This window comes from Trachemys scripta, chromosome 1 (genome assembly GCF_013100865.1).
Source record: "Trachemys scripta elegans isolate TJP31775 chromosome 1, CAS_Tse_1.0, whole genome shotgun sequence".
Classification (NCBI taxonomy): domain Eukaryota; kingdom Metazoa; phylum Chordata; order Testudines; family Emydidae; genus Trachemys; species Trachemys scripta.
Window position 1 is genome coordinate 285,729,690 of NC_048298.1, and position 22,245 is coordinate 285,751,934.

Here is a 22,245-nt window from a genome sequence, read left to right on the forward strand (position 1 = left end):
AGGGGGAGGGGAACGGGACTGTTGGTTCCAAGAAGCAGTAATTACAGTAAAATCTCAATCACCTAAGTAACTATGTTTGGTCCAGCTGCTTTTCGGTAGAGTTAAGCAGGAAACTGTTTTCCTGTCCTGTGAATTTTTTTAAAATTTTCTTATCTCAAATCAGGACAAAGAATCACAATTTTAGAAATGTTTGTGTCCCACAAATCCAATATTTTTTGATTTGGGTTAATTGAAAAAATTTGTTTTGATAATTTTGAAATGTTTTGTTTCAATTTCAGTCATTTTTTATTTAAACGTTTTTACACTAGCTAGATTCAATTTTGAAACAAAAAGTGGCTTGGAACTAGAAAAACCTGAATTTTTCATTTAGAAAATGACAATTTCAAAATGATGTCTCAACAATTTTGATTTTTTTTTTAAATTGAGCTGAGAAATTCCTGCAAAAAAAATTCAGTTTCAACTAATTGGCATTTTTTGGTGAAAAACCATTTTGTCGCAGGATTGTCAACCAGCTCTACTTCTTAGACAAGAAAGTCATCTTGGCATTAACTAACTTGTAGTAATGTCATGCAAATAATAAATGATAACAACAACATCATCATCCCTGGGATGGATAACATTAATGATACTGCTCCAGATACAACCCACAACTGAAGTAAGTACTAATCTGTTGCAGACTTTGGGCAACAAAAAGGGGAGGAGGAAGAATCCTAATGAAAGCCTGTAAATGTCTCTATCTATGGGTTCAGCGATGGGAGGGAAGGCCCGCAGAGCAGAATAATTGGGCTAGGAGGAAGATGAAGGAGAATACAGCATGAAGCCAGAGCAATGCAAGTCAGTAGAGACCGAATACATTAAGATATAATTTTTGTCTCCAAGGATATAAAAGCATTCTAAAAAGGGTAATTATGGAGAGGGAGGAGAGAGACCAACAGGATGGGCACTTGATAAAACAATCACCCAAAACACCCGACTACCTTTTTTGGAAAGTTAGAAAGTTTTGTCAAGCAGGGAAAGAAACTCTACTCCCTTTGGATTTAGAGAGCAGATGGTGTCTCAGGTTGGAGGATGTGCAAAACTCTTGGTATGATTTATGAAGCAGAGTTAATGGAGACTAGAGGAAGTCACAGGAAGTTGTTCTTGCTTGGACGGATGGTGGGGGTAGAAAGCAGGGAAACATTGGTAATCTTGCTAGTGGCACAGAGGCTGCTTAAAAAGCAAGTTGCAGGCACTTGCGCAATTCAGAGTGAATGGGTTTATAGGGAATAAAATTCTTCTGTGCAAGACCTGCTGCCCCAGAGAAGATGATATAATGGATGAATGGAGCCATTTGTATGCATTTGATGGCCAATACGGCCAAGTCTGGCTTAGGGATTCATGCCATAGCAAAAAGAGGACAGCTAAGAACCGTCAAAGGAGGCAGTAGCAACATTGGTAGGAACCAGGAGTGGAAGTAAAAGGAAATGACCCTTTTCATATTTCCAAAAATAATTCACCTGCAACTCATCCAGAATTTGCACTTGCAATTATGTCAGTGAAAATCTTACTAATTACGTATCTAACTATGGTATGTATTTCAGATGCAAATCTTGTAGGTGGGTATGAAGCCACTAAGCTTTGCAGCCACACAGTTCACTTGTGGGCAGGAGAAAAAATGGTGTATTTTTTTGCAGGCACAAATTGTGTCTGCAAACAGGAAAACTAAACATCAGCCTGGCTGGACATTTACTCGAAGAGTGCTGGTCTAGGCTACAACTAACGGATCACGGATTACAGAGTGACAGATGTTTCACGCCGTGACATAAGCAGGGCTGTCAGCAACCAGCAGTCTCTGTAGCACTGTTGGAGAAACACTGCACTAGAGCATCTCCATTTTCCAGTACAGCTTTGTTCCACTCTTAGTTCAGAGGCCATTTCTACTTGGCAGATGTTATTTTCTGGGCCTTTATGCAGTCCCCTTTACCAAATTTCATTATAAAATAAATAGTTTGCAACCATCTGTCTGTTACTGCAATAAAGGAGAAGAGTGTGGCTGAGCATGGAGAAATTAGGATTCATTAGAAGTGAAATGACCTTGGAAGGACTAAATGCAATATGTGGCTGTCATAAGCCCGGTTAAATAGCACTTGGAAGCCAGTAGGTACATGGCCCCAGGGGTATTCATTAGTAACAAATTTCATCAGGTAACTGTAGAACATGGATGCATGACTAGAGTGCTACAGCCAAGGGCAGACTACATATAAAGCAAACCTTTCTGCTCAGTGTGGGTGGAGTCATTCCTTATGGTGCTAGCACAGTTACCAAAAATGGGACCTTTCGGTGTAAGTGGGGCCAGAGTATCATTTTAATTTTTTCTTCAAACAGATGATGAAAGGACTTGAATTCCCCTCCCCCACTTTGGTACAAATGTTAGCAAGCTGGGTCTGGGCTGATGGTACATGATTCCTCCAAGTCTACAGATGCTTCACTTTTGGGGCTCCATGGTTTTGGATCAGATCAGCGGAGAGTCACTCTCGGTGGCAGGTCTGCAGGGATATTTTCTAGGTAAAGTAATGCTGACATTCAATCATTATCTCACACAGGGTCCCACTCCACACACACAGGCTTTGGGCCCACCTACAGGCAGAGAACTAATAACAGCCTGGCTCCTAAGGGAGCTGTGCTGCCAAAAGGAATACAGAGCCCCTAAGGAGTAATGGGGTTGTGCTGGTTACTCCCTTGTGGGTACCCTGAGAATCATAGAATTTCTCTGCAGCTCATGAGATTTCAGCAGGTTAGGTTTCTGTCCCCTGCCCACTCTGTGGATGTGACGAAAACTCTCCTTGCTCTCTGCAGCGTGATTTTGAAGAAGCTTGTGGAGTTTCCCAATTCTCCCATAGGTTTTTTCCCCCACAGGAAAGCATGACATCGCCCTTGGCATTAAATTGCCAGACAGCGTATCACGTATAGGACCAGACTATGGCCATCCCCTGCACTAGTGCAAAGGGGTGGGTGGGATATAAAGAACCTTTCCCTCCACCCCCACCCCGTGCCCTCTTCCCTTGGGCTTAGCAAATACAGAAGCCCATGCATTTCCAGTGGGAGGATTTTGCAGGATTTTGTGGGGCACAGAGAATATTATGTTTTGTGAAGCAGCCAGTAAAAGTTAAAAGAACGAGGAGTACTGTGGCACCTTAGAGACTAACAAATTTATTTGGGCATAAGCTTTCACGGACTAAAACCCACTTCATCAGATGCATGGATTGGAAAATACAGTAGGAAGATATATATACACAGAGAACATGAAAAGATGGGGGTTGCCATACCAACACTAACAAGACAAATCAATTAAGGTGGGCTATTATCAGCAGGAGGAAAAAAAACTTTTGTAGTGGTAATCAGGATGGACCATTTCAAACAGTTGACAAGAATTTGTGTATCAATGGATGGGTCATTACACAAACTAAAAACTATTTCCCCATGCTAATTCCCCCCCTCCCCCACTGTTACTCACACCTTCTTGTCAACTGTCATGTTCTCTGTATATATATATCTTTTTACATGCATCTGATGAAGTGGGTTTTAGCCCACAAAAGCTTATGCCCAAATAAATGTGTTAGTCTCTAAGGTGCCACAAGTACTCCTGTTCTTTTTGTAGATACAGACTAACACGGCTACCTCTCTGAAACCAGTAAAAGTTACCACACTTTGAGTGAGGTCACAGCACGTTTTGACATTTGTACTGACTATACAAAGCCCGATTAACAGCTGTTTTGTGCAATTATGCCAGCAGTAGCAGGACAAGGGGAAGCAGAGAAAGACATTACTAGGTGTCTGGCAGTGTGGGGCACACAGGGAGCAACTGCAGAGTGCTGGCCATGCATAAGCAGTTTGCTACCCTTTCTTATCAGCCCCAGGCTTTCTCTGAAGAAAGATGAGGAGGAGGGAAAAAGCTGTGTATCTGAAACAAAAGAAAGAGGCACGCAGGTCATCCAGAGCAGGGTGGAGGCATGTGAAGAAAAGGCAATTTATATTTTTGAAGGAGAAAAAAAACATTCAGAGCCAAATTCTGCTGTCCTCAGTTGAGCAAAACTGTTACCGATGCCAATAGAAGTTTTGCTTGGTTAAGGACTGCAGAATTCAGCCTCAGATTTTAAACAAATGGGCTAAATTCTGCTCATTTGTACCCATATAGTCCTAGTCATCTCATTGTAAAAATGAACAGAATTTGTCCTACAGTAGGAAGATCACCTATTTTCTACAGTATATTTCTTCTTATGTGGGGAAGAGACCTCAATATTAATGCAAAATAGATTAATACAATTATAACTTCATTTCAAACTTGTTTTCACCTTTCCTAAATATTAAGATATAGCAACAAGAATGTTATAACTAGGTTGCTTGGAAATACAACAATACATATATTTAGCTATTTATGTTACAAAGTTTTAGAGCTAATCAAAGAAATTCCAGAAAGTTTCTGCTTTTATCTCCCAAGGACAAGCAAACATTACAAAGACAGACCATTCATGTTTTAAGTAGAGAGTAAGAAGGAATGTAGGGTGTGTTATCAGAGCCATAAATATACTTGTAAAGTGAGCCTACACCAGCTCCTTCTTTTCTTTTCAAAGGAAAACCAGAGTTTAAACCTACACAAAGAATTCCAGAAATATCCTTATTGAAACTGATTTATTTTGTAAACACCCTAAAGTCTTTTTTCTTTGGACTTGGGGAACATTTATGGTGGGGAATGTTTCGCAGAAGATACTAGTTACTTCCAACTCACGTTTCTACTTAAAGATGAAAACCTTTGTTGTTTCTCAAATGTTTAAGATGGCACAAGCTTTCAAAATGTATATTTGCAAATATTTTATATCTAAAATATAAACCTTCATATAATAACTGTCCGATAGCATTGTTGTATGAATAATAAGATGTCATATGTATAAATATAGCAAGCTCATTTGATGCTAAACTAGTTACTAATGTAAGAGGCCAAATTTTTATATTAATGTGGAATTAATTAGTTACTGGCAGTGCACAAGCAAACCCTCACCAACTCAGGAAGACAAGAAAATCGGTGTTCCAAAAATTGTTCTGCAGAGTCAACAACTAGTAAATATTTAAACTAAAATCTTTGTAAGAGTTATTTAATTTAAAAAGTCTCTTTTGAGAGGTAAAAACTTGTGTATAAAGGACAGGGATGTTTGGACAGTTTGAAAACAATTTCATTTCCTCTCAAATGCTAATAAAATCAAGTCTCAAAAATGGACTGAATAAAAAGAAAGAATTAAAATTAACTTTAAACGTTATCTGGATCTTTCTTGCTGGGAAAAGAACAAAGGCAATTAAAGAAATGTTGCATATTCATTGAACGGACTGCATATTCAAGAGCTGAAAGTGTCAGCTAAGCCAGCCCTGAAGGCATGATGACAATGAAAGTGACAACAACCAACTTGAATCTAAACAAGCCTGAGAGAGGTGTGTTTTCTCAGCGGCGCTGCCTCTCAGAGTGGCCGCCATTAGGAATTGTATCTGAGGTTCACCTCTAGTCAACTAAGATCACCCTGGAAATCCCAATTTAAAGTGGTTGCATAAGCCACCGTGTTGACCAGTGGAAGTGGGAGCCTTGCTGTAGACGCTATGTCTGCCCTCAGACCCGTGGTGAAACCTAAGATCGTCAAGAAGAGAACCAAGAAGTTCATTCGCCATCAGTCAGATCGCTATGTCAAGATCAAGTGCAACTGGCGTAAACCACGAGGTATCGATAACAGAGCTCGCAGGAGGTTCAAGGGCCAAATCTTGATGTCCAACATTGGTTATGGTAGCAATAGAAAGATGAAACACATGCTGCCCAGAGGATTCAAAAAGTTTCTGGTCCACAATGTCAAAGAACTTGAGGTGCTGATGATGAGTAACAAGTCTTATTGTGCAGAGATTGCTCACAATGTTTCCTCCAAGAACCACAAGGTAATTGTGGAACAAGCAGCTCAGCTTGCTATCAAGATCACCAATCCAAATGCCAGACTGCGCAGTGAGGAAAATGAATAAATGGGCTCCTCCTTTGTGTAACTGTACTTAATAAAATACAAAAATCCACACACACAAAATGTCATGAAAATAGTAAAGAGAAGAGTATAAAAGACTCTAAAGTGAGAACCCTACACACCACCCCACTGCTACTCTGCCTAGACAGCAAGCACTCCATGACTCATTCATCCAGCTCTACAAGCAAGCTACCACAGACAGAGAAGACTTGGGAAGAAACCAACCGAAGGAAAACCTCCCCAAGACCTCAACATGGATTGATGAGAGAAAGTTAAGACTTCCAATGGATTAGATTTAAAACTCTTGTAATGATTTCACTGGGCTATGCAAATTCTGTTGTAACTTAAATTTCTATAATTTTCTCCTGTTTTATCACCAAGTGGTTAGACCATATATTCCTGAAGCAGAGATAGGGGCTAGACATTGGTAAACAGCAAAATAGTGGGATGTAACTGGATTTAAGATTCTTAATATTTGTAATTGGCCTGGCTTAGGACAGCTCCTTAAGTGGCTTCTTCAAAGTAATTAATTTAAAAATCTTCTTTGATTTTCATAGTTAAGATTGCTTACTTTGTCCAGCTATAAACGGTTTAGGTTATTATTAATAACTAGACAGATTTCATTTGCCCTTAAACAAATTATTTTGCCCATATGAAAACAGTTTTAAACATCTAATAAGATACTAAAACTGAATTCACAGGAATTGTGGACAACAATATATTTTGGTCTTACTTACGAAGGGAAAAGAGCCCCTCAGATGCGGTCCACTCTCAAAGGTGTAATTTCTGTTAAACACTCTCCATAGAGAGACATACACAAGAGTTTGTAACAGAAGTAACCAATTTATTATTTGTGTTTTGTCTAATGTTTTCTTTTCCTGTCTTTAATAATAAAATAGCTATGGTTAATAATTGTGCTTATTTTGCTTGATCATGGATGTCCCCTAAAGTATGGAAAAAAGCCCTTGTGACTAAATAATGGGAGACATATCCCTGAGCTGGCAGTAAGAGAATAGAGCTGGCCTACCATTTCTTGTTTCTCTAAACTAACCATTTTTAGAATAAAATTACTTGGGATCCAACAGTTTTAAAACTACCTCTTTCTACACTACACTTACATATAGTTTTTTGTTTTGTTTTTTTAACCCTCGTACAATTGCTTTTGGCTTCCCCAATCTTTAAGTGCTGCAACTCAGTTTTCATTTCTTTCTACAATTGCTGACAATTGGTTATATATGTCTCCATAGCCACACACAGAAATAATTTAATATTGGTGTGCAGCCCCTATTGCATCTAATTCAATGTCCACTGAAGTCATCATAGAATCATAGAATATCAGGGTTGGAAGGGACCTCAGGAGGTCATCTAGTCTGACCCCCTGCTCAAAGCAGGGCCAATCCCCAGGGGTGAAAGTAAGCCAGTATGGTCCAGTATGGCATACTGGCAAGAGCCAGTATGCCATGCTGGACCGGACCGGCTTCCCCAGGCTGGCAATTTAAAGAACCCGGGGCTCCCTGCAGAGGACGGAGTCCTGGGCCATTTAAATTGCCTCCTGAGCCCCACTGCCGGAGTCCTAGGATAGCAGTGGCAGGGCTCTGGTGGTGATTTAAAGGGCCCAGGGCTCCGTCCACTGCAGGGAGCCCCGGGCCCTTTAAATCACCTCTGAGCCCTGGGGCTCCCAGCCGCCTCTGCAGCTGGTAGCTCTGGGGGTGATTTAAAGGGCCCAGGTATTTAAAGCCCCCATCTCTTCCAGTTGAGGCCACGCCTCCTGTGCAGGATTCCGGCATACCAGTAAATCCTTTAAGTTACTTTTACTCCTGCCAATTCCCAACTAAATCATCCCAGCCAGGGCTTTGTCATCCCAGCCGACTTCGAGAAGCACTGCTCTAGGGGGAACTAATCAGAGCTTAAGTGATCAGAGTGCTGGGACAGCTGTTGATTCTGTGACAGAGTGCTGAGAGCTATTTGGAAGCAGCAGAAAAAAATGTCCTGACCATTATAGCTTTGTGCTGTGCGCTGCTCAATATTTGTGAGACCAAAGGGGAAAGCCTCAATGATTGGTGGGAGGCTGAGGTACTGATGCTTGCTTGGCGGTTTGAGCAGCCAGCACGGCATCCCATAGAGGATGCTAATGCCAGGGAGAATATTGTCAGGGATGCCTATTGTTCATATTTTGAGTCTCGTGGTTGAACATGTGTAGCTGTGCATTCAGCTGCTAATCCCTGGGGGGTGAGATAGACTGTGAACAGTCCAGTATTGATTATGGGTGGTGGAAGTGAGACATTGCCTACATACTTGTGAAGCCGTATGGATTATTTTAGCTTCATTTAAAGGATTTTGTGTGTTATATGCAGTGATGAGTCATAATGGACCAAAATGGATTTTAAAAGGTTTTTATTATGAAGGGACAAAAACAAGATAAAAAATAAAGTTTAATTGAACCGATGGATAAATAACAATAGCTTTTTATTTGAAAATACATTTCCCAGAACAATCTACTCACTGACTAACAAAAAGCAAATCTTTAAACAAAGCAACAGTGCAAACCAAACTGAAAGCACAACAGTGCAAAAAGTGCAAAACTAACAAGACGGTGGTGATGGTAGCTTAAAGTTACAGGCACATATAGGTCTTCCTTCTGCCTTTTCTTGCATGTGGGGTTGAATACCACAGCTCAAAATTTGCAGGTGCATTGCGGGGGTCAAAAGTGCTGGGCTTCCCGAAGCCAGTCTTCTTGGTGGGCAGATGATGGATCTGAGAGGAGAATGGTCTCTGGGATAAGTGAAGAATGGGTAAAGAGGGGAGGAATTGTTGATGGTCCCAGTAGCCACTATTGTCTAGGGGCTGAAGGATGTGGCTAAATCCTGGGTTACAGGACTGAAGGGACCGCTGGCCTGGCAGTAGCATGTTTTGGAGGAGAGGATTCTGGATCCAGATAGCACCCATAAGTTGCCTTGCATCTCCCTGTCTTTTTCCATGCTGTCCTTGGCCATGAGGATGCTGTCCTTGGCCTCTGTAACACTGTCCTTGGCCACTGCCATGATCTCTTGGGAGAGCTTAATTTCCTTCTCTGTCTGGGTCGCCGTGTACTGCTTGCACTTCTCAGCCAGTGCAGTCTTCCCCTGGGACTCTATCATAAGCTCTACAAACCTCTTGAACAGAGTCTTCCTTTCCCATCTCCTCAGGTTGGCTTGCATACCAGCAGTAGATAAAGGCATGGTCCTTGATGGTTTGCTTGTTGTAGGTGCCTTGGAAGTATGGGGGAAAAAGTCACTTGTTGTTCACATTTCATACAGGGCATGATAGCATTTTTTAGTATGCATACATGACTTTACCTCCCTTAGGATCTTCCCAGCCTTGGGAACCTCAGAGACAGTAAGCAGTGGGCATGTGAGGAGGTGCTGGGTGCACTGGGATGTCTGTCTGCTGTATATGCTATTTGCCGCTGTGTAGGTTAGGAGGTGGGGTGGGTCGAATTATGCTCTCATTTTGGTTTGCAGTTTTATTTGTGCATTTAAGGGGCTCCTCTGGTGTCAGAGGGGTTATGAGAGGTTATGGGGGGAGCCAAGCCAGATAGTAACCCCCTCTACATGCCCTTTAGGTCATCCTTAGTCTTGATGACATTACACTAAGGTGGGTGACTAGGAGACAGAGAAGGCCTTATTCAAAAAGCAAAGGGCAGACCAGTGACATACACTGAAATTATGCACCAGGATGGTTCCCCCCAGAAGTGTTGCAGGAGCGGAAGGGGCTTGCAAATTATACCAGAGGCATGGGCTTGTCGCTATGCATTATAATGTGCAACCCAAAACTCGAGCAACTACTCAGTTTTAAGTTTTGCTTTACCTCCCCTACAGACATGGAGAAAGTGCAGAGAAAAATAGATAGGGCCCTGCAATGATTGTCAGCTGCAATGCGTTTTACAGGGCAGTTACACCTCAGCAGGGAACAGGACTGTTTGCACCTTTGTACCTTTACTGGGCACGCATGAACACTGACCATACTTCCTTTTTGTACAAATGATTTTGTACAAATGATTTTTTTCATTATCCAAATGTGCTGTGGCAGGGGAGGTGGCGGAGAGGCTGTGCCAGCTGCCATTTTGGTCTGATGAACAGAGTTGCAGGGGGAAACAGTCACTGGGCAGGACAGATGAGGGAAGAGGAAAGGAAAGTAGGCAGATGGGCCACAGCGCTGAAAACTGTTGAAAGTCATGGCTTTAGCATGAGAAAGAGGCCAATTTACTCCTGGGGGATGCAGAATTTGTGCAGAATTTTATTTTTTCCCCGCAGAATTGGTGCTGCAGAGCTGCTGGACCCAGCAGAGCCCAGCTCCCCAGCTCACAATGTGCCTGCATGGGAGATGCAGGTGGGCTGTGGTTCCGGCACGCCCTGAATGAAGGAGGCAGCGTGTGGGCTGTGGTCCCACACTGAAAGGTGCGCCCCGCCTGGTGGGGTTGGAGGCCCTGCAGCTCTGCATGCTCTGGCTGCCGGGCCTGATCCTCATCCTCCCAAGGATGGGAGAGGGCCCAAGAGACCTGGCTGCGCCGGCTCTCGCAAAGGGTGAGGAAGTGAGGGGCCTCACCACATCCTCAAAGTGGGACAGTAATGAAGCTGAGCGTAGCGGAGCCTGTGTCTGAGCTCGGAGGTGGAGGGAAATGGGGGCATTTGGGCCGGGGGGCACCCCACGACTGGGCTCTGGGGGAGCGAGTGCAGGTGTCTGGGCCAGGGGGACCCTGCGCAGCCCTCTCCTGTGCCCCCAAATACTCCCCTCCCAGTACACACACACACCCCTCCAGCACCCTCCAAATATCCCCTCCCAGTATACACCCATCCCTCCAGCACCCCAAAATACCCTCTCCAACATCCTCCAAATACTCCCTCTCAATACATACACCTACTCCTCTAGCACCCCAAAATATCATCACTGGCACCCCCCAAATACTGCCTCTGAGTACACATACCCACCCCTTCAGCACCCCCACAACTGTGCCCACCCACCCCAGTTCTCCCTCCCTCCCTTCCCCTGACAGTACCCTCTATTTGGGCAACTTGAAAAATTGTAACCCTACGGGGCAGGGCAAAAAACCAAGAACCCACTAAAAGACTGGAGGGGCAGAGTTTTCCCCCATGATGTGCCCAGCTGACACGTGTGATACTCCCAGACTGAGGCGGCTGACAAAGCATAACAGAGAAACAGGAGGTAGGTTGTCGTAGGGGTTTCTTTATCTTTCTACTCTTGGGGGAATCTTTTTTGTTGTCTGTATTGTTACAGACATAGTTGCTGACAGGTATTTTGAAATAAATTACCAAAATAATTGAAACTGGTGTGATTATATTGTGTTATTTTGACAAATAAAATATGTAGAATTTTGCAGAATTTTAAAATACTGTGTGCAGAATTTTTAATTTTTTGGCGCAGAATTCCTCCAGGAGTATGAATTGCCCAGGCAAAGCAGCCACCGTTTTGGAAACATGTACAGTGGGGCCGAACGGGCAGCGTGAGTTTACAGAGGGAGGAGAGGGCTGGAGTCTCAGTAGAGCTCCTAGCTCTCATCTGTCTAAATTGGCTGTGGCCATGGGGCACCCAGAGCAGAAGGCAGAACAGCTGTATAGCACAATAATGCTAAATAATAAATTGAAATGATAGGTACTTACATGACGAAGTTCCCTCCAGGGGTTCTGCCTTTTCAGTCCTGGCCTGGGTTTCTGGCTAGGACTTGAGATTGGTTGATGCCTGGCAGGAATTGGGGTGCAGCAGGGCGTGATTGCTGCTGGCTTTCCAGCTGGCTGATGTCAGGGTCTTGGGTCTCCAGAAGGTCCTGGCTCTCAGAGGAAAGCTCCTCTCCAGCATCCTCCTGCTCAACCTCGGTGGGCCTTGCGGGTCAGTCTCCGTGCGGGGGAGAGTGCGGCCAGCAGGCGCCACATGGTTGGCAGGGTCGTGCTATATAATAATGTAGGATTCTGTCCAGTTCACCATAAAATGGACAGGTCACATATCCCCTGCCAGATTGTCTCCTTTTGTCCCTCATTTCAATATACTTACTCCTGAGTTGCTTGCTCTTTATCCAGCACTAGTCAGCATCCCTGTCATGACCCCTCTTGGACGTGTGCTTGGGAACATCCACAAACATCTGGTGAGTGGCCACAAAAGCTTCCTGCACCGACACAGCAAGGAGATCCAGAGTCTCAGCATGCCTCCAAGCAGCTGCATGAAGCGTGCTGTCGGGCTTCTGGAGTGCTGTCATGGTTGTATTGCAAGAATGCTGAAACACTTAGATCCAGGAGCAAATGGGCAAATTCTGGCTCTGCACCAGTTTTTAAAGGGAGGAGGAGATGTCCTGAGAACTTGACACCAGAGCAAGGACCGGTCAGTAATGAATGATTTGCTAAGCACTGTGGGATAGCTGTTGGAAGCATGCAAAAAAAAAAAAAAAAAGTGGTGTGCAGCAATTGAATCCACACAAACAGCAGACTCCACTAATTCAATGCACAGCAAACCTGATGCACTTGGCAACCAGACACCAGAGTTCATGGCAAATGTGGAGCTAGTGGCAGTCATGGACTGTGTTGTGTGTATGCAACCATTTTCAAACTTAACTTGGTTTAACTTGGTTTGATCTGCTTTAAAACCCCTGTGTAGACAAGCCCAAAGACATGACCTGAACATAACGATCACTTTGAGGATACCTGGCTTTTGAACTACTGGCCACACTCTTGTAGGGTTGCCAATTTTGGTTGGATGTATTCCTGGAGGTTTCATCACATGACATAATCTTGAATTAAAAATTAAAACTTTAATTCCTGGAGACTCCAGGACAATCCTGGAGTGTTGGCAACCATACGCTCTTGCCATATATTTGGAGCAGGGAAGTCTTTCTCTGCCTAGCATGTCAGCTCCGCATGCATCTGGAAACAGTGTGGTTTCCTCCCTGTGAGTTGGATTTAGCTATGGGGAGGTTTGCACCTCAGACAGCTTGGGCTAACAGAATATGTTGTATATCAAGGGTATCTGAAGAAATGAGGCAAGACCACACTGTCTAAAAATTAACCTGACTTACATGCAACTACATCCTTAACAGGCTGATAACAGGCTGCACCACCCACCACTAGAACAGAAAGACTTTCTTTCAATCCTACTCCCACAGCGTCTCTCTTGATCCACATCCCCCTGCAATCCAGCTAATGGGGTAGGGCTAGCTCATTACAACATGTTATGCTATTGGTCAGTTCCATAAGAGGCTTTACTAGTAAGTGATTTAAGAATATTATCATTTGAAAATGTATGAAAATAAATTAGTGTCCTTTTTCGCTCAAATCAAACGTGACCTTTGGGGTTAACCTATCTTTGGTGCCTTGTTCCAACCTAGCACTGAGTTCTTCTGCTACCGAACACAATTATTTTTTAAACTACCCTAATATTGAAAATAATACCATGCGAGTATGGTTAAGAAGTGTGTTGGCATTAACAAATAAGCAGTTGACAACTCTGAAAAATTAACTGGCATTTAAAATACATCATCAACAAAGAAGAAGAAAAATTAGAACAACAAATAAAAGATCTTGCAAATGAGACACTATAAAATGCATGTCTATGCATCTAAGATTAGTCTGTTTGCTTTATCCCGCATAATAGAAATATTTTTAGGAATGGAGATTAATTGCATTATAGTGCTTTTGACATACCATTTTTCCAGTCCACTTGCCAGAGGGACACTTTTTTATGTTTTAGTATAAAAACATTTACTATTATAACTTTCACCTGGCAAGTTTGGGCAACTAGTAATAATGTCAAAATAGCTGTCTGATCTCAGCTCCCTTTTTATATGGCTCTCATTACCATAGTATTTGAACACAAATATTTTATGTGACTATACACTATGCAATGCGTATGTGATGACTAATGTTAAAGTCACTTTGATATTTACTTTTAAAAATACATGCGTGGTCAGGTGCGTCATTTCCTTATATTCTGAAAGTATTAAGCAGGGTGCAGATTCTTGGTGACTCATGGGAATATTATTTTTCATGCAGTCTGATGGTGGCTGAAGATCATTCGATATGGGAAAAGATCATTGTTCTACATGTCTGTACAGTGCCTCGCACACGTTTGACATTATGAAATAAAAGCAATAATCATCACATTTTTCAAACAAAGGATTAGACCTACATGGTGATAAAATTGCAGATTTTCTTGCACATTGTGCTGCTGGAACAGCACAAACTGCATGTGGAAATTAAACTTTGCAAGCCGAATGAATACTTGTAGCTCATCGCAGACACATATATCCTATGCAATCCAGGGGGTGGATCCTGCAAGGTATTGACTAGCCTCGACTCCCACTGAAATCAACATGGATTAAAGATGTTCAGCACCCTATAGCACTCATGTGCAGAATCTGGACATAATAACATGCTCTCAAAATGTTTCTCCAGCATAAGAACAGAAAGCATTAAAAAAAAGAAAAAAGAAAAAAATTGAAATGAGAAAAAAAAAAGTAATTCTACCCTAGAAATATATTCTGTGGGTTTGTGAGATGGTCTGTTAGGCATCCTGGAAGAAATAACAAGAAGGAATCATAAAAACCCCTTATCCATTCTGAGAGGGTGAGTGGATTTCAAGAGATACTCTTAGCCAGCTGTTGGGACTTGAAAACCCTGTGGCTAAGGGCAACCTCCCCATTTATAGGGGCCAAATATAGGCACTTAGCATTTATGAGAGATGCTATTAGTGTGTTTTCCACAAGATATCAGCCATTTTTCCTCCTCCTATACAGGACCTTGACTAGAACGGTGAACATGCCCAAAATCAGTGCCTCCTATGAGCAATCAACACAGGTTCCCCCCACCACCCCAAATATTCTTCACTGCCTGTTTCATTAAGATTGTCAGAAGAGAGGAGAAAGAAGTAGCCTGATTCTCTCTATAGGGCTGAGGGACCTAGTAAACACTCCCACAGCCAGCACTATTAGGCTTACAACAGAAGCAGAGATACTCGATAATCCTTCGTGCAGTTGCTAGGGAGCCCATGTAATGTAAAAGACAAACAGCGGAGTGACAGCGATGAGCCAGATTGCACTGCCAACCCTATGCAAAATGCAGGGTATCCACACAGGTGCATATATATATATATAAAGCGGCTCCATTTCACTGATGGGAGAAATGATTCCTGTATGTGTGCTTATATATTTTGTACAGCACTGTAGGAAGAAAGGCCGAACAGAACTGTCAGCTATTATTAAAATGTCAGGTGTTATTGCTAGTTCTGGGCATTGCGTAAATATATCCCCACAGAGCTCATGAAATCCAAAGTCAGAAACTTCGGTGCTTTGCTGAGAGTGGGTGGCTGAATGGGTTTTAACATTGTGTTTCAGAGCATTCTCTGCTCTCTTGCTGAGGTTAAATGAACCTACTCAGTCAAAAGCTAAGCCAGTATGCCAGTGTGGCACTTCCAATTAGGAACAAGGGAAGTGGTATGATTTGTTGCTCCATGTTAATGAAGGGGTTATCACTAAAGCCTGGGGCCATTTCAGATTCACTGTTAGACTATGCCTCAGCCTACACTGTTACAGCACTTTCCTGAAGTGCTGGATCTCTGCAGAGGCACTGCAGCTCAAACCATAGAGACAGTGATTCTGTAAGAACACAGGTCTAAACACTGCACCATAATGAACTACCGAATGTGTATGTATCACTCTCCTCTAACGTACAGACTCACAAGCAGGAGGGTGGAGTTGTGAACGGTGAGGGTACTCGATTTTCCAGAATCTGGACATTTCTAGAAGGTGAACAGGGCATCTGAAACATGGCTCTGTACAAAGCCAGAGCTCATGTAATTTTTCAATCTTCACAGTGCCGAATTCACTGGGTGGTTGTTTCTCGTTCTAACTAGTGTAAATATGAAAGCTGCTGATTAATACTGCAAACGGATGATCAATCATCACTTTTCAGAGTGGTAACAGTGTTAGTCTGTATCAGCAAAAACAACGAGGAGTACTTATGGCACGTTAGAGACTAACAAATTTATTTGGGCATAAGCTTTTGTGGGCTAAAACCCACTTCATCAGATGCATGGAGTGGAAAATACAGTAGATAGGTATAAATACACAATACATGAAAAGATGGGAGTTGCCTTACCAAGTTCCACCTTAATTGAATTGTCTCATTAGCACTGACGCCCCACTTGGTAAGGCAACTCCCATCTTTTCATGTACTGTGTATTTATATCTACCTACCGTATTTTCCACTCCATGCATCTGATGAAGTGGGTTTTAGCCCACAAAACTTATGCCCAAATAAATTTGTTAGTCTCTAACGTGCCACAAGTAATTATCACTTTATGACTTTATCTGACTCCACATCCCTAAAGTTGAAGGAAATGGTAGGAAACAAGTGATTCAATGGCCTGCAGCAAAGAAAACATATTCTTCTTCTACAGTAAAATGTATACATTGTCAAAAGTTAAGTCAAAAGATAACATTTGTGTCCATCTCAAACGGGCAGAAAAATCAGTTTCTTTGGATTCTTCTACATCAAATGTGTCACTGAAAGTAACTTTGTCTATTGAAATGGAAGAGCAGAATACTGAGTCTGATGATCCTGCAAAGAAACAATTTTGATGCCATCATGATCCTGGAAATATAGCTTTTATAATATGTACTTGTTAAGATCTTCCAGCTGATCTTGAAGATCAGCTTCACTTAGGAACTGTCTCTATCTTTGCCATCCCCCAAATAGTAAGGATCATCCAGTGATTACCCTCATAAAAACATCTTAAAGGCGAAGACTTGAACTTGATAAGAGATAACATTACCTTCAGTGTAGCACTAAATGAGCAATTTAGTGAAATGGTTGAAATGCTTCACCCTGGTATATTCCTTTGGACAGATTTACTCTCAAAGGTTCACTACTAATGCTGCAAGTGCAGAAATAGAGGGAGAAAAATAAAGAAAGAACTAAAGGAATCAATATTAATAGATGAAGGTTCATCAAAAATGAAAACTCCCCCAATAATGGCTACAAGCATCCAAAGGGAAAAATATATCCCTACTTAATTCCATTGATTCTCTGTCTGAAGCGAAAACCACAGACTACTGTGTCCAAGTTTCTGAAGATGCTAACCAAAGGCGCAGAGAAAGCAGAATAAGATAGGCTTTGCTATTTGTTCAGGCAATGAAAATAGAAAAAGAGGATAGAAATTTTCAGGGGTAATCACTCTAACCTTCTGAGATGTCTGTGTTTAGCACACTATTTAAACTTTGTTTAGAAAGCAGTAACACTTAACAGAGTCCTTAGGTGAAATCCTTGCCCAACTGAGGTCAATGGAAGCGTACAGGATTATAGAACAGTAGGCCAAAACCAAGCGAACCAAAACCACCCAAAGTGCCCTTTTACAAGGCCTCCAAACCAACCTTGGCCAGCAGAGTTTCCAGTTCTCTTATTGCTCTAAGAAGCAGGCTTTCTCCATTTCCCATAGGTCTCAAGTCAGGGGGGGAGCAGCTTAACCAATTTCAAGTGCCTTGAATCAGAACAACCAAACTTATAACCAGAAAACAAAGCCTCTACGAAGCAGATCAGGCTAATGCCTGAGGATCCTGCAACCCATAGCTGCAAGTGTGGCTTCTGGTCCTTCTCTCTCGGTCAGCTTCTTTTTCCTGCTTATATAGCCCAGCTGCAGGGTGGGGCAGGCACTCCTTGACTGAGCTCAGGTTGCTTACCTGTAAGTGCTAGACTGTCCCTTAAAGGGGCATTACACCCCACCACAGGGAGTTTTGCCATTGATTTCAATGGGGCTGGGATTTTCATCCCTTAAGTACATTGTGGACATTCGCAAATTCTTTAACTATCGTCAGTCTCACAGTGGTTGTCTGAAATAGGATTGATGCCCCAGCTTCCCGATGTCATTTAATGAACTGTCCCAAGAAGTCTGTGTCATTGCATAGACATCTGGTACCCTAAGTATGTTGAGTTTTGCAGTGCACAGAAGGATGATGTCGATCAAAACACTGCACACGTTTTACACAGCAAGAGACTCTACAGCAAGCCAGAAACAATTGAGGAATAAATATGGTACATTGATGTTTCGAATCACACAGCATGTGTTTTGTGGTTTCTCTTCATAAAACATTTAGTAACCCCTCCACTCAGAAGTGAAAGAAGTGCTTTTTTCAAGATGGGACTAGTCCAGTTATGGGAGACCAGGAACATGTTGGACAAATCTGAAATTATAGTTGTACATTGACTTAGGGTTTTCTCTTCAATGAAGAGGATGATCTGAATTATATATCACTGTGTCCATCGATGATGGGGAAATTAACAAATTGCTCTATGCATTGAGCAGCATTAAGAACAATGGAGAATCACACCTACGCCCCCCAAAATGAGTTTTATGTCAGAACATTTCTGTCAGCCCAGATTATGGGAGTGCTGAGGTTACTATTAAACTCAGGTCTCCCTCAGGGCCCGGGTTTTTGCTCCAGGCACAACATGCACCTTATGTCAGAGCTTTCCTGCTACAGAATGCACCACAAGCAAGAATGACACATTCAATGGATTAAAAACCACTTCAAATCATGTGAAATGTGACCAGATGTAACAAATATTACCACATGTACCTGACAAGCCATTCGTGAAATGGCCTCATGACTGTCTGCAGAGTCCTGCACATGAATTATTCTTGCACTGCCCTGGAATAATTGATGCAGCTGATGTGCACAAAAATCTGTTCTTTCTTTTTAGCTTTGCTTGTGTGTTGCAGTAGCAGTGGGTCTAACATTACCCTTGCCCCAGCCTTTTAAATAACTGTGTGGAATGCCCCTGCCAAAAACAAGACACCCCTCTCCCCAAAATCTTCCAATTTTGTGCCTGTCAGGAATTGGACACATTTAATCAGCGGTGTGTTTCCATTTCACAACTAGTAGTATATTCCGACCACCAATAAATGTGCAGCCCATCCCAGAATACAGCCATGTATATGCAATACATGTTGTCTATACTCTTTGGCTACCAAAAATGTTCTAATTTTTTATTTCAAGAAACAATAAGATAATGTAAAATACCTATGATACCAGGGCCAATACCACTAGTGGAAAAGGTTCCTTAGGACACAGGAAAATTATTTTTAAAAACAGTAATAGCAATACAGAGAGCACATTCTTGGAGTACACCACTCCAATATACACGCAGCAATCTTCATAAAATTTGCCACTGTCCTTTTACAAAATCCAGTTTTTACTACTACAGTACAAGGTACAAGTAGCCCAAAATGTGTTGTAGGGTGAAAGGTCATATATACTATTTCGAACACAGATAGACATTTTCATGTTTCCTTGCCAATACCTTCCAATCTGGTCCTGAATGTCAGGGTATTTCATTTGCTAAATTCAACTTGTCAACTGTATCAAATATGTACTAATCCTATTATACGCATCACAGTCCACTAATAACCATGTAGGAGCTACTACATCTTTTCCTCTTTGATCAGTCCAGATTTAGATACTGGCCAAGGGCAAGAACCACGAACTCTATTGGTAATTAGCTTTGGATGCATTTTGCAAGGAGAAGCACATTAGTATTAAATATTCAGTGTAAACAACATTAATCATTTTTAGGGCTTCTGGTTTGGGGATTTTATTAATTTCATTGTTGAGGGTTTATTTTTAGCAATTTTTGAGTTCTACTTAGATGTCAAAAATGGTTTTTTGGGGGGACTTTCCTCTGTGTATATATTGCATTGAGTAATATATATTATATACATTAGTTGTAAATACAGTAGTAAGTAATCTCTCTGTTTCAAATAGTACTATGTTAAAGCGCACTAGGGAATGATTAGTGTGCATGAGCAGGATCTACCTAGACCAACTAATGTGCAACTCTTTAGTGTGCTTTAGAAATCACAGCCTCATAGTCCACATTACTGCTCCATGTAGACAAACTCTTAGGTACAAAAAACCATTTCCAGGGTTTTTCTGGTATTTACTGAACAAACATTGATGTAATTTTTATTTGTGTCAGGGCTGTTTTCTCGATGTTTATTGGTTAAAACCTAAAATTGGAAGTCTAATCATATTGTACCCTTTAAAGGGTTTTCTATTCCTGTCCATCAACCATGTCCATTTCTGCAGCAAATAAATTCTCACTCTTTCACTATTAGGTATCAAAATAAATTTCTCTATTGCCATTTATATTTGTGTTCCTGAATCTCTCTTATCCTAAGGTGGGACAATTTTCCAACCCAGGACTGAATCTGTGGATTGACAAGTGCAGTTGTCTAGTTTCCTTCTCCACCATTATCTTAGGAATGGCAGTGACTTCTTTCCTTGGGGGCTGGATCCTGGGACTGGCTCTGCACAGAGGAGGACCTTTGTGTTCATATAGATCCAACTTCAAGAGGTAGACCTTTGGGATGTAAATATTCACAATGCACCTCTTTACCCATCGATGCCCCATCACTGCCAGGTGCACATGGGCATCAAGCAGAGGGATAGAAGCAGAGCTGGCTGGAAAATGGAATTTCCCCTCTGAGGGGAATGCTGATATTTTGAAACATCCTTTCATCCCAAATCAGAACAAAAAGTCAAAATTTTAAAATTTACTTCAAAACAAAAATTCTGAAATGACCTTGTTAACTGGGTGGCTTGGGCCCTTTAAGAAGGAACAGGTCCAGCCCACCTGTGTCTCATTAGCAGCCTCTGGATAGGGCCAGATAGTGGGCAGCTGGTCCTGATAGAGAGCCAGAGGGTAACAGGAAACGGAGAGAGGAAGCTGTGGCAGAGATTGCAGAGAGCAAGAAGCTCCTGAAAGAGACTATCCTTGACCATGGGGAAGGGTTTGAGCCTGGAAGCCAGAGTCATAGGGCTGAAGACAGAGCAGACTCCAGGGAAACAGATCAAATCTCCAGGCAGGTAGTGCTGAGAATGGCCTGCTAAAGCCGGGAAGAGCTGCAGAGAACAGAATCCAATGGAAATGGGATGTAGAGAAGCCTGACAACAGAGTTTTGTTTTCAGTTTTATGTCAGTAAGTTAGACCCTGGGAGAAGGGATACTGTTGGACCAAATGTCTGTGTGGAGTTTATTAAGGAGCCCTGAAGAAGAGAAATTGAGGCACAGTGCTGGAGAGGAAGCCCAGGCCACAAGGGGGTGCATGGGAGGTGGTTTCCCTGGTAACAAACCTTATTTAAATGTTTCATTTTGACTTTATCAATTTGACTTTTGTTATATTATAATTAATATACAAGTCAAAACATTTTGACTATATTATACATGAGCTGACACAAAACATTTTGATAATTTCCTATAAAATTTAAATTAAATATATATGTTCCTGTAAAACATTTTGAGAAGGGAAGAGCACTGGGCACCAGGATACTAAGGCAAAATATTATTCTTACAAAAACTGTCATGGTACCGTTAACATCCATAGAGAGCAGGCTGAACCTTGGCTGTTAACATTTCATCCAAATAACCCCACAAAGTAAATTGTACGGAACTCAGTTTAACTACCTTGAAATGAAACTTGCTGGGATTTGAACTTGTCGCTGCAGGAAAAGTAGGCATTTAAAATCTCAGCCCTTAAACCAGTAAGCCATTCTATAACCTTTAATAATAAAACGTAAATAGAGCTGTACCTACATTTGCCTGAGATTCGTCATGGCCGTTGATCTCTGCTAACTCCTTGGCACTTTTTAACTGCAAAGTTTAAAGAAAGAAACAAAACAAAAAAGCAACAAAAACAAAACAAAAATAACAAAACAACGCCACACAAAGAACATTACTTGAGTATTTCGCACAGTTATCTTTGATTTATTTGAAGTAGCATTTTATAAAGCTTCCAATGAGAAAAACAGATGGAGCATATAATTCTAATGAGTTTTTGCTCAAGCCATTTTGAAACCAACATATTTAAGGCTTGATAAGTTTAGGTAGGGGGGAGTAAGGAAAATAATAAGACTGGATCATTATTTTTTAAATAATAAGATTAGAAAACAGTTTCAAGTCATAAAAAGTGTACAAAATTGGCTCTCAAGAAGAATTAATGATTTCATTTCCCATTCTTGTTGCTATTAATTTAAGCTTTGCAGTGTTTGCAAGTTGCCACTAGCTAAATAGTGTTGGCTTATGATTACTTTTGAATGACATATTCTGAGCTGTTTAAAATGTCAGAGTGCTCCTGTATATTGCCTTCGCGAGGAAGTATACAGATAACTGGCACGGCTCCTGAGT

At 41.8% G+C, this 22,245-nt stretch overlaps 2 protein-coding genes across 7 annotated transcripts in view; one reads left to right on the top strand and one right to left on the bottom strand.

Annotated features, from left to right (window-relative positions):
• The window catches only part of ENOX1 (ecto-NOX disulfide-thiol exchanger 1), a 497,518-nt gene that overhangs the window by 17,971 nt on the left and 457,302 nt on the right, over positions 1-22,245 (bottom strand). For 5 of the 6 annotated variants that reach the window (XM_034758427.1, XM_034758426.1, XM_034758428.1 and 2 more), the window contains one exon: positions 21,655-21,711. In XM_034758427.1, the coding sequence (XP_034614318.1) occupies positions 21,655-21,711 (57 nt within the window). Of the gene's footprint in view, positions 1-3,602; positions 3,941-21,654; positions 21,712-22,245 lie in introns of those variants that run through there. The other variant, XM_034758431.1, reaches the window with a different exon arrangement.
• Positions 5,607-6,074, top strand: LOC117870938 (60S ribosomal protein L32-like). Its single transcript, XM_034758432.1, has one exon. It carries the CDS (start codon positions 5,623-5,625, stop codon positions 6,028-6,030), a length of 408 nt encoding a protein of 135 aa, XP_034614323.1. The 5' UTR covers positions 5,607-5,622; the 3' UTR covers positions 6,031-6,074.

Coding starts and splice junctions, on each gene's coding strand:
- LOC117870938 (XM_034758432.1), top strand. CDS start 5,623: ATGTCTGCCCTCAGACCCGTGGTGAAACCTAAGATCGTCAAGAAGAGA.